Source organism: Petromyzon marinus, chromosome 43, assembly GCF_048934315.1.
Source record: "Petromyzon marinus isolate PM22_M1 ecotype Great Lakes invasive population chromosome 43, UKy_Petmar_22M1.pri1.0, whole genome shotgun sequence".
In the NCBI taxonomy this organism is placed as follows: Eukaryota; Metazoa; Chordata; class Hyperoartia; order Petromyzontiformes; family Petromyzontidae; genus Petromyzon; species Petromyzon marinus.
In genome coordinates this window covers 16157146-16169747 of record NC_133709.1, presented here as the reverse complement: position 1 = coordinate 16169747, position 12602 = coordinate 16157146, and the positions used below count along the sequence as shown (strand labels likewise).

General features: G+C 51.0%; 1 protein-coding gene across 3 annotated transcripts in view; it reads left to right on the top strand.

The window, feature by feature from the left end:
* The window catches only part of LOC116957799 (phosphatase and actin regulator 1-like), a 151597-nt gene extending 139350 nt beyond the window's left edge, over positions 1-12247 (top strand). For all 3 annotated transcript variants that reach the window (XM_076073851.1, XM_032980171.2, XM_076073852.1), the window contains 5 exons: positions 2049-2104; positions 5463-5524; positions 6888-7028; positions 8707-8783; positions 10586-12247. In XM_076073851.1, the coding sequence (XP_075929966.1) occupies positions 2049-2104; positions 5463-5524; positions 6888-7028; positions 8707-8783; positions 10586-10601 (352 nt within the window). In that variant the 3' untranslated portion in view covers positions 10602-12247. The remainder of the gene's footprint in view (positions 1-2048; positions 2105-5462; positions 5525-6887; positions 7029-8706; positions 8784-10585) is intronic.
* The last annotated feature ends 355 nt before the right edge of the window (positions 12248-12602 follow it).

The following is a 12602-nucleotide window of genomic DNA, read 5'->3' as shown; positions in this document are numbered from 1 at the left end:
GGAGAGTGGGAATCGCCCGACGCCGATCCCGCTGATCAATCATCGGTGCTTACCCCGGTTTCTAATGTCATCGTCATAAATTGCTGCTTCTAGGGGCGCTTATAACCTTCAGCGGATATCAGAGGTCAATATTATCTCCTGGCAATTGTGCAGAATGAGAAACCAGTCTTGCCCAAGTTCCACAATTGTCATCGTGTGTGTGACGTTGCCGACGATGACAATCCCCTGTTATCTACTGCACGATGGGAACCACTTTAAAATAGCTTGCAGCATTTATCAACGTAAACAGTCAACGCACATTGAGGGTGAGCACAATTCCAACTGTGATTTATTAAGGCAGGAAATTGCATGCCTGAGCGTTTGCGTGTCCGTGTATTATGTACGGGTGGAGCGGTGGTGCGGTGGTTAGTGCACTGCACTACGAACCCGGCGACCCGAGTTCGTAGTGCGATTATTTGAACCGGTCTTGGGCCTCCCCTAGGTCGACTCAGCCTCAAACAAGTACCTGGTGTGGTGTGTAAACATCGCCACTGGGGAGACAAAGGTGGCCTGACACGGTGCTGGCCACTCACCCCCTCGTGTGCCGTGCTGGCCTTCATAGGTGCTCGCTAACAGCACTTGCCCCAACAGTCTGACCTGAATTTGATTCCCGGCTGTGGCTATAATCAGTAGAGAATATTTGAACCGGTCCTGAATTGAGTACCCGGGTGCGCTGTGTGAATATCACTACTGGAGAGACAAAGGCGGCTGAGCATCGTGCTACTAGCTGCACCATCCCATTGTGCACTGTGATAGCCTTAATAGGTGCTCGCGAACATCAACGGTCTGTCTAGGCCATAGGGGAATATCTCCCTAGGATTTTGCATCACACTATTTACGTAGCATCAGCAAATAATTTGCAAAATCGCGCATTTGCTGATAAAATTCGCCGTGTTCTCCGGATGGTGTTCCGAGCGTGAGCGTGTACCATAGTGACGAGATGTTAACTACCTCGCCTGGTATACAGGAGGTCGTGGGTTCGATCCCGACTCTGACGCCTGCTGGTGCTGCTGCTGCATATTTGAAGGTTGCACGTTCCCCGCTTGTTTCTCCCTCCACATTTTAGGATCAGCATCACGCGTTTCGGAGTGTTTGGCTGCTGCTATAAATGTCCACGCGATAAGCCGCTTCGTCGAGTTGTCATTTGTCATGGCCAGGTCGCTTCTGCAAAAGAACATTGATGCATAGATCAGCGGGCCTTACATGGTAAAAAAAAATAGGTTAAAATATCAAAAAATCGCTAAAAATAGCAATCGTTACTTTCCCGCGTTGCCGGCCTTTGTGCCCAGTGGGGGCATTTCGGATTTTTTTTTTTTGCAAAGGGCTCGCCGCTCCGCTGTTCCGCACGCGAACGGAGGTTGCAGGGATTTCCGTGCGGTGCGAGGGAGCATCTCATTGCGTATGCAGCACGCCACCTCCGAACGTGTCGTACCGCCGAGCCAAAAATAGCATCGGCTTTTCCCTGCCCACGAAATCTCCCGCGTCCCCCCCCCCCCGCCGCCCATGTGCGTGGGAGGACGCGCGATGTCTATAAATTGCCACCGCCACGCAGGGCACTCTCGATCGCGATAGCGCTCGGGGAAGTCCTCGTCGGCTCATGGCAGGGCCCCTTTCTCTCTGAAGACAAATACCTCGGCTGCATTTGCGTGCATTTTGTGCTTTGGTGAAAGGATTCCTGGGCCCGTTTTTTTTTGTTGTTGCTGCTGTTTTTGTCGTGGGAGCCTGTCCGAGGAGCGGCGTTTCACTGATCCTTGTCGCTCGCGAGGCGAGCTAAGTGAAGTCTCGATTTGAGTCGGTCTTGGAAGCGAGCCACCACCACCACCACCACCTCCCTCATCACGTCTCCCCGTGAATTGAATCGAGGAGCCAAGAAAGAGAGGGAAAGCGGAGAAGCTGCACTGTCAGTGGCGGTAGTCGAGGAGGAGGAGGAGGAGCAGAGAGCGGAGCACGTGGAGAGCGAGCGAGCGAGCGATAATGGTGCACAGCGTCATCTACGTTCTGTTCCGCAGGAGGCTCACCCAGCGGCCGTCCGCGGAGGAACTCGAGCAGCGCAATATTCTGAAGCGTGAGTGTGGCACACACACACATACACACACACATACACACATTCACACACATTCACACATACACATACACACACATACACACATACACACACATACACACACATATACACACATTCACACATACACACATACACTCACACACACACATTCACACACACATACACACACATACACACATACACACACATACACACATTCACACATACACACACATTCACACACACACACACATACACACACACATACACACATACACACACACATACATTCACACACATTCACACACACTCACACATACACACACACATACACACACATACACACATATACATACACACACATACACACATTCACACATACACACATTCACACACACACATACACACACACATTCACACACACACATACACACACATACACACACATACACACATTCACACACAAATACACACACATTCACACACACATACACACACACATACACACACATACACACATACACACACACATACACAACAACAACAACAACCGCCATTCGCCACTAAGTGGCGGTGACGTCACCACGACGCTTGTGCCAGGCTATGTGCACCCTGAGGCCACGTGAAGTGTCGAACGCCCGCTGGCAGGAGGTCACGGGGCAGACCCAGGTGCCACGGGTCGACTGACTGAGATGACTGGCTGATGCACCACCTGTGCCCCCTACTGTGCCAACCTGCTGTGCTTTAGCCACCCGGCGCTCCGCTCGCTGTTGTGAGCGTCGCTCCTCCGCCCTCCGTTGTTGTTGGAGGGCGACTGCCTCCAACTGCCCAGTAGCATCCTTCACGAGCCTCCTCCACAGAGGCCGATCTTGACACCGCTGGTACCAGTCATCGGCAAGTCCACTCAGCTCCACGTCCTCCTGTACCACATCACTCCATCTCTTCTCTAGCCCGTGCCGCGCCCGCTTAGCCCCCTCAATCCGGCCAAACAAAAGCTGTTTCGGCATGCGGTGGCTGGGCATGCGGGCTACATGACCCAGCCATCGCAGCCTTGCCTGCCGGAGGAGCTCACCGATGGGACCCTGCCCAGATCTTTCAAGGATTTGTGAGCTCCTCACACAATCCAGTCTGGTTAAACCCAGGATGGATCGTAGGCAGGCCAGCCTAAATGTTTCTAACCGGCGAAGATGTTCCATTCGGGGGGTCCACGTTTCGCAAGCATAGAGAAGGGAGGGAATGACCGTGGCCGAGAAGACCTGAAGCTTAGTGCGGAGCGACAGACCAGGTAGCTTCCACACAGCGTTACGCAACCGATGAAAAGATATTGCCGCTCGACTGATTCGGAGTGAGACCTCTGCTGTTAACATGGAGCCAGTCATAAGCACACTGCCCAGGTATGGGAAACTCTCCACTCTCTCCACAACTGCCCCATCACCGATTGGGAGTTGTGGTGGTGGAGTGTCCGATGGTACAAAATACCCAGGCAGGTGCTTAGTTTTGGTGGGGCTGATGGTAAGGCCCCACCTCTTAGTGGCATGCTCCAGTCTCAGCAGCACACATATACACATATACACACATACATACACACACATACACACATACACACACATACACACACATTCACACATACATTCACACACACATTCACACACACACATTCACACATACATTCACACACACATTCACACACACACACATACACACATACACACACATACATACACACACACACATACATTCACACACACATACACACATGCACTCATACACACACACATACACACACATTCACACATACATTCACACACACATACACACATACATACACACACACACGCGCCTCACACACACACGTGCCTCACACACACACGTGCCTCACACACACACACGTGCCTCGCACGTGCCTCAAACACACACGCCTCACACACACACACGCCTCACACACACACACGCCTCACACACACGCCTCACACACACACACGCCTCACACACACACACGTGTCTCGCACGTGCCTCACACACACACACACGCCTCACACACACTCACACACACACGCACCACGAGACCACAGCCTCACGCGCCGCGCACACAAACATGGGGGTGGCGGCAGCAGCGGCTCATTGGTGACACTCTCCGCCGCACCTCGCAGCAAGAAGCACCAGGGTTCGATTCCCAACTCGAGTGCCTTTCTGCGTGCAGTCTGGGTGTTTCTCTCTTCCCCCGTGCTCTGCATTCAGAGATAAACACAAACACAACAATGTCACTGGTACTAGCCAAACATCCCAATGCCGAAACATCAATCTACAATTACCGGATGGTTTAAAAATGTTAAATGGAGGACAGTTTTCCCGACAGGGGGCCTCGGTTTTAAGAAAGGGGCCTTAAATAAATGCCAACTTTTATTGGTAATTTGCGATTGCACACAGCAGCAGTATTGCTGCCTCCTGCAATATACGTGGCAGGACCCTCCTGGGAAGAGTGTTGAGTCTCCGCGAGGATTTCCTGGGTAAACGGCCATCATAGACATATATATAATACCATGCTAGATGGGTGTGCGTGTGCATTTGTCATGAAGCATAAATGTGAAGAATGAACATTTTACAAATGAATCAATAATTAGCATCAATCAATAACAATCGTGATTCATAACAATTAATAAAAATAACAATTCATCCATGTGGACAGTACTATTTGTCTTTTGTCAACGTGACACTTTTTTGCTGATTGGCCGTGTCGGGTGGTGGAGGGTTACGACACATTTATAAATAACGCGATCTAACCCAAAAACCTTTATTATGAATAATATTGGTCGCGAAAGCCTACGTGTTAAACTGAGTACACTCACAGCCCTCCACTGCTGGATGACATCGTGCCTAAACCATGCGGGTTGTAGGGGTTGTTTGACCATACTTCCCCATGCTGGTCAGCTTGGTTGGCGAGCACATGGCCACAGTGTAAGTTCAGTGTGCAGTGCGGTTGTTCCGAGTGCTTGGAAGGCAAAGTTTTCACAGGGGCGAGATGTTAACTAGCTCACCTGGTATACAAGAGGTCGTGGGTTTGATGCCGACCCTGACACCTGGCTGTATATTTGGAGTTTGCGTGTGTCTCTCGCCCCGTGATCGCGAGGATTTTTCTCCGGGTCCTCCGGTTTTACCCTTCCACATTTAGAATCAACGTCACCACGCGTTTGGAGTGTTTGGCTCCTGTACATTTCCACAGGATAAGCCACCTGTAGCTCCTGGTAAAATGACAATAGTTCTAACTTTTAGTTTTAATAGTTTAAAGTGAGGGCTAAACCAAGAGTGTTGCAGATGCAAGTGCGTGCGTGCGCCTGCTTGGACGTTCATGGATCCCGTGTTGCTGCCGCTTTGATTGCAGAGCGAAACACTGACGAGGAGCGAGATGAGAAGAGGGAGATCAAGCAGAGGCTCTCGAGAAAGGTGGGAATATATTTCCTTACGAGTCTCGGATATTTACCCCCCCCCCACCACGTCCCTCGCCCATCTTCCGTTGTTTCCCCCTACCACATAGACACACCGCTCCCGGTCGTTACGCCTTACCTCTGTGGAGTACTGAGCCCGGACATTGTCGGTAACAATGGCAACGGGGTAACGATCACCTGTCTCCATTGTTACATTAATGGTAACAATGGCAACGGGGTAACGATCACCTGTCACCATTGTTACATTGTCGGTAACAATGGCAACGGGATAACGATCACCTGTCACCATTGTTACATTAATGGTAACAATGGCAACGGGGTAACGATCACCTGTCTCCATTGTTACATTAATGGTAACAATGGCAACGGGGTAACGATCACCTGTCACCATTGTTACATTGTCGGTTAAATTAAACCATTTTGCAAGCCCGTGTTGCACAAATAACAACAATAGCAACAAGAAAAACAATCATTCGTGAATAACACTGTGCGCCTTAAGAGGAAAAATATTAATTCGGCGACGTTTCGGGCAATGGCCCTTCTTCAGGGCACACAGAGAGGCCAGAGAGACGGAGTGAATCAGAGTTGGAGACTGCACTTTACACCATGGAGCTTGATGAGAATTAAAAAAAAAACATTTTATTCCTGATGAACATTGTTAACTTGGTATAGTCAATCACAATTCTCACACACAGAACTTGCAATCGGTGACAATTCACTCTGGCTGTGTCGGGCGGAGGAGGGCTCAACAACGCATATTTGTACATTATAAGATCACGCTCATTGCACGTAAAGGACTTGCCATGAATGAACCACAATACCTTGCTGATCTTGTCAAGGAGCATGAAACCATCACCACGTGAATTCCGGTGGTCATCCTCGCAGCAGCGGCTTTTGGTGAACCATTGAACAACGACGGTCACCGCATAGCGCGCTTTCAGATGCGCTTCTGCATCCATCTGGAACGTTCTTCCTTCCGATATTAGGAAGCCACTGGAGCTATGCACTTTTAAATCATCTCGCTCGAAAGCTGGATTTCTTTATAACTGCTTTTTTTTGCATTTAGTCTGCTGTCCTTCCTTGGCTCCTCCGATGAGCACGGTTGGCTACGTACGATGCGAAGGAAGTTCAACGTGCGTACACTTGATCAGATCGTTACCTGGCCTAACCCCCAAAAAAAACTATTACCAACCACGGCACTGTGCTGGGACGACCTTACACGTTCACCCGTGCAGATGTTCGCCTTGTGTGTTGCACCTCTGTAATGGTTGTGTGTGCGCGTGCGCAACACAGCGACGCGACTAACCCAAGCAACCCCGTGCCCCCCCCCGCCACCACCCCCCCCCCCCGGCACCGGTCAGCTGAGTCAAAGGCCGACGGTGGAGGAGCTGCGGGAGAAGAGGATTCTGATCCGCTTCAACGACTACGTGGAGGTGTCGGACGCACAGGACTACGACCGGCGGGCGGACAAGCCCTGGACCCGGCTCACGGCCGCGGACAAAGTGAGTCCTGCTCGGGCGTGGGTTTGCGGGCCGGCCCGAGTGACGGGCAGCCCAGAGCGGGGGGAACCGTGGACGCTTGCAGGGGGAACCGCGGGCGCTTGCAGCGTGGCGGTAACGCTTGCGCCGCAAGCGGCAGGAATGGCCTGGGTTCGACTCGCCACTCGTGCGACGTTCTGCGTGGAGTCTCTGTATGTTCTCTCTCTCGCACGCCCCATGTTCTACGCGGGCTTTTCCTCGGGGTGCTCGGGTTTCCTCGCGTGGCTAGAATCGTGCAACGCCATTGTCGCTGGCCAGACATCCCAACGTAGCCGTAGCTACGGGTTACCCTCCTGAAAGTCAGCCTACGGATTCTGTCACGAGTGATTAGGTAATTATTATTATCATCAGCTGACATTCCAGCAAAGAACTAAGTAACAGCGACAGAGATCCGTGGCCTGGGAGATGTTGCCTTTTGATTCCTGCCCTCTGGTCGGAGTCGTTGGGCCACCTTCAGTGGCAAGATGGGCGTCCCTGCGGTGCACCTGGCAGTGGGCACTACGCGCCGAGTCCGAGGCCCAGTGATGTGGATTTCACCTAGATTAGCCGAGAAGGGAAACGAAATGCCATAGTGATGATTCTGCATTGGCAGCGGGCGCACAAGCAAAAATAACAACGACAAATTGCGTGTTCTGTTTGCGTGACAGACTTTATTAATTGGCTGTGTCAGGTGGCGGAGGGTTTAAAGCCACATTTATATTCACGTAATCTAACCCCAAAAAAAACCCTCTATTATGGATAATATTGGTCGCGAAAGCCCTATTACGTGTTAAACCAACAAAAAAACACAAAACATTTGCCAAGAGCACAGTGGCATGAATGGAAAAGTACGTAACAGGTGATATTTTGGGCAATTGGCCCGACTTCATAGCACATAGGCCAGAGAGACTGAATAACGATAAGATGTTGAGACTGCACCTTGTTTACATCATGGGGCCCGACAAGAATTACATATTGAAAATGTTCCCTGTAAAATGTCCCCTGTAAAATGTCGGTTGAATGGGCGTACGAATAGTTACCTGTTAGTAGCTATCGAGTTACAACTAAGAAATATGTCCTTCCGATTTTAGGAAGCCACTGGAGCTATGCACTTTTAAATGATACAAATTTGAAAACTAATTTCGTTACAGCTGCTTTTTGTGTTTAGTTTGTTGTCATTCTCCCGCACCTCCAGTTAGCACGGTTGGCTACGTACGGTGTGCGAAAGAAGTTCAACGTGCATACGGCAATGATCCACTTCTGTTTTTAACCGAGGTGGAAAATATTCATTTGCCAGCTTTGTCCGTCTGTCTCTCTGAAGTTTGATTGATGTTGATTGGCGTGGCTCTCTGCTATCATCCACTTAGTGGGCCGAGTCTTCTGTTGCGGGAGCAGGAAAGTGTTGTTATTATCACCGGGCAACGAGCATCGATCGGTTGACCGTTAGTTTTTGGCGGAGAGATCCGCGGAAAATGGATATTTTTGGATTATCCGTGATTTTGAATCATTCGAGGCCATCCTCTCCCCGTCATTAGCACGGATTAAATCTGGAGTCGACTGTACTTCCTCGGGCAAGTGCGCGTCGGGAAGCTTCAGCGGAATCCACGCACGGGCGTGATTCTTCTTCCTGGTTTTAACGATTGCTTGACTCTTGCACTTGCAGGCAGCAATACGGAAGGAGCTGAACGAATACAAGAGCAGGGAGATGGAAGTCCACGAGCACAGCAAGCATCTCACACGGTAAAGCCGCGCGTCCATCCCCTCCACAGCGTGCGCGTGAATGGAGCGGCGGGCCAGCGGTTTAGGCGCGCTGCGCTACGAACCCGGCTACCCGAGTTTCGCTCACGGCCAACATCGGTGATGATTATCAGAACCGGTCCTGGGCCTCCTCTAGGTCGACTCGGCCTCAAATGAGTACCTGGTGCGGTGTGTAAACATCGCCACTCGGGAGACAAAGGCGGCCGGGCGTGGTGCTATTCTGATATTTAACGTGAACTGTTGTGCATTATTTGACGACTGCAACACAACTGCATGCAGCCGAGGTTGACAGGTTAACCCGCACGCCTCTTCAGAGAGTTAAGAGCGATAACTGCTGGGACTTTGACTCGATATTCAACCTCGAATTCCTCCGGCAGTCTGAAATCAGATTCAGAATCTGTTTTCGTCCCGGAGAAATCCAATGAGCTATGAAGTGCGAAGTATAGGAAAGGGAAGGTTATAAAATCACAAAAAATAATATAAATAAAATATATGAAGCAAGAACAGTCCCAGACCACAGCAAGGCAACACACAGTTGCCCCTCAATGATATTGCACGTTAAAATTAAACTATCGATACTACGCGGGGTAAGGATCAAAGCTGCAAATCACATTGGCAAATCCAGTTGTATCCGGCACCAATACTCTGCTTCGGGATATTTTTCAAAGGAAGACTAACGATGTCAAGAGAGGCCGCAAGGTCCTTCCAAAACTTTGGTGCTGCAACGGCAAAGGCTTTGTCATCGCTTTCAAGTCTTGTTTTTTGGGATAGTTAAAAAGCAATTAGGAGGCCGCCTGAGGTGTCTTGGCCTTGACAATGGGGTCAACGAATCAGCCAAAGTATGGTGCTGATTTGCCAATGAGGATGTTTACGGATGGACAGGGCCCCAATGTAGTTGACTTCTCACGTCAAGTGACGTGAGATTGGTTTGAAAGCGAACCCTGAAAGTCACCGCTGGCTCCGACTTGATTAGATCCTCTGAGAATCGCTCCATCCACAGCGCACATCTGCCGTGGCATCGTTGACCGGTGCGCGTCTTTGGCCGGGGGTGACGCGGTGTTCGCCGGGGGTGACGCGGTGCTCCCCCACCCCACACATCCATCTCGCCTTACTTTACCTTATTATTTTTAAGGACAGTTAATAGTAGTATAGGAATATAGGGCACAATAATATAGGGTTATTATGGATAGGCGGTACCTTGTTTAACAGCACGTTAATAGGATTGTACGACTATAGGGCACAGTAATATAGGGTTATTATGGATAGGGGGTACCATGTACTCTAGTGGTAGTGCCTTATGCCGTTAATATGTAGAAACGTTCCGGAGAATAGCAAGGTGAGAAGTGGAGCCCTGGCAAGGCAGTTCCCTGAACGCGGAGAGCAAGAGTTTTGAGACATGAATCCTGCACTGTGCAAGTGGCCCGGGGTCAGATTGTGATTGTATTCGCGTGCCCGCTGAGGTGTGTGGCGGAGTTCACTTCACGGCCGTTTGCTTCGCCGAGTGGAACGTTGTGGGTGCACACGTGCAATTCGTTTAACTGCGTATGCATTGACTGTATCCACGCATCGTGTTCAAGTTAGCAACAGTTGAATGCATGATTGAATGTGTGTGTTTCTGAATGTGTATTCATTCATCAGTGATGGCTACAGATTAAGCGAGTTTATATAAGTGCAAAGCTCACCACACCTCTGCTGATGTGATGGGTTTTTTTGTTGTTTTAAAGGGGGTTTGTTTGTATCTGTCGGCGATCGTTCGGTCACTAAACTGTCTTTCTTTCGTGCAGGTTCCACCGGCCATAATCGCCGTTCGCCGCCATACTCCTGGTCGGAATTATTTTTCTCTCCTCTCTGCGGACCCAACCTGGTGTCCACAGGCAGCCGCACAAGTGCCTGATGAAGAATGAGGAATTTTTTTAAAGGGTGGGCCAAACCTTTGGCACGGAGCGAGCAAGACGTCTCAAACGCAACGCACGGGAAAAGCTTCCAATTTAAGATTTTGAAACTTTGAAACTCTTGCGGGGAAAAAAAGAAGAATAAGAGAGGAAAAAACAAAACCGAGCAAACGCCGGTGGCAGCTTTCCCAAAAATCTGTGAACGTCGCCAAAGTCTCCTTGTTCGGCGGAGAGAAATCGCTTCCGAATCCTCTTTCTCATTGTGGCGCTGGTGGCTGCCGCACAACCTCGCGAGGAGCGGGGGAGAGGACGTTTGAGTTTGTTTCTCCTTAACGGCGGCGGTTTCAGTAAAATTGCTGTTGCTGTCGATGGATTTGGCTCCGATTAAAAAAAAAATGAAATCACGGCGGCCGAGCCAAGAAGAGAGCGAGCTTGCGGCGGGCGGCCGGGTCGGCCCCCGGGCGGTCCTTCCCGTCGCGAGGAGGGCGACGTGAAGAGGGAGAGAGGGGTGATGGCACGCGGCACGTTGCGATCCACCGTGGAGCGACAGCCGCAGGTTGGAGGCTCTTCATCGCCCGCCGCCGCCGCCGCCGCCGTCTGCGGTGAACTGGTTCTCGAGTTTGCGGCGGACTGCGCGGGTCAACCGGAGCTGCGTGGCTGCGATGGGTGAGCGGCCGCCAATGCCTCGACAAGGCCACACACGGGCAGATCTTTAGGACGCCGATGGCGACGTCTACGCGGTCCAGCAGTAGCACAACGCTCATTCTTTGCCGAATCGAATATTATCGATACGCCGGATCGTTTTGATTTGGCAAGCAGTCGAGGTTTATTTATTTTGAACCAAAAAAAATGTGAGGAGTAAACGTGGCGTGGTGGAAGAGGAAAACGCTTTGGCGATCGGTCGAGGTTCCAGTTCACGATGTTGGTTCCCGAGACCATCGGAGTGTCGCGTGCGCTCCAAGCACGCGGGCCCAGCCGGTGGGTCTCCTCCGCCCTTAGGTTCTCATGGAGACACGTCTCTGCACTGTGATAAAAAAAAAAAATACACGTAAAAACCGCAAGGGATGACGATGTGTTATTTTACAGCTGTAAAAAAAAACAATTTTTTTACTTGAAAAGGATTTATATCAGTTTTACGTGATGTTATTCATTACTTTAAGAAAAACCCTTTATTATTTTATACGTCATGGTCTTTGCATTTTTGCGTAATGGGGAGGACGACCGATACCAGTGCCGATCCCGCTTTGCGTTTTGTATCATCGGTACAATTTGATTATTTTGGAGCCCTCGGAGGACGCGGCATCCCACGCCCGAGCGTCGCCCGCCCACGGCTGCGTGTCGTTGGGGAACGCAAAATGATGGGGAGGTTATTGTGCCAAATTTAGTTGTTGCTGCTGCTGCTGCGAATGAACCCGTAAAACTTCCCGGGAGGAGCCCCACGGTCACTACGCGCTCGGCACCACTCCGACGAGACCCGGTGCCGGGCAAGGCTTTTTGACGCATGGCCTCGGGAACGCGTAAGCAAGCCGTGTTTAAAAAGCGGGGAGGGGGGCGGTGGGGGCGGTGGGGGCGGTGGGGGGGGGGCGAGTTTTCAAAAGCGCTGCGGCCACAATGCAGTCTCCGTTTCCGTCACTGTTCACGTGCCAATTCTCGCACAGGAGGGGGCCGTCAGTGCTTTGCTACTGAGCGGAGGGAGGGAGGGAGGGCCTTACCTCCCCGTCTGTTATCTCGTGCTGTTCTCGCTGCCAGGGGTATGGCAGTCTGCCAGGATTTGTTTTCAAGATGGCCCACGTGATTTATACCGCCTCGTTTTCTCACACCGCTGCCGACGTAGTCTCTCCGTGACGTCTCTCGAAGTTGGAACGTGCGTCCGCTCCGGGGGACCCAAGTTATTTCGAGGCAGCAGCCG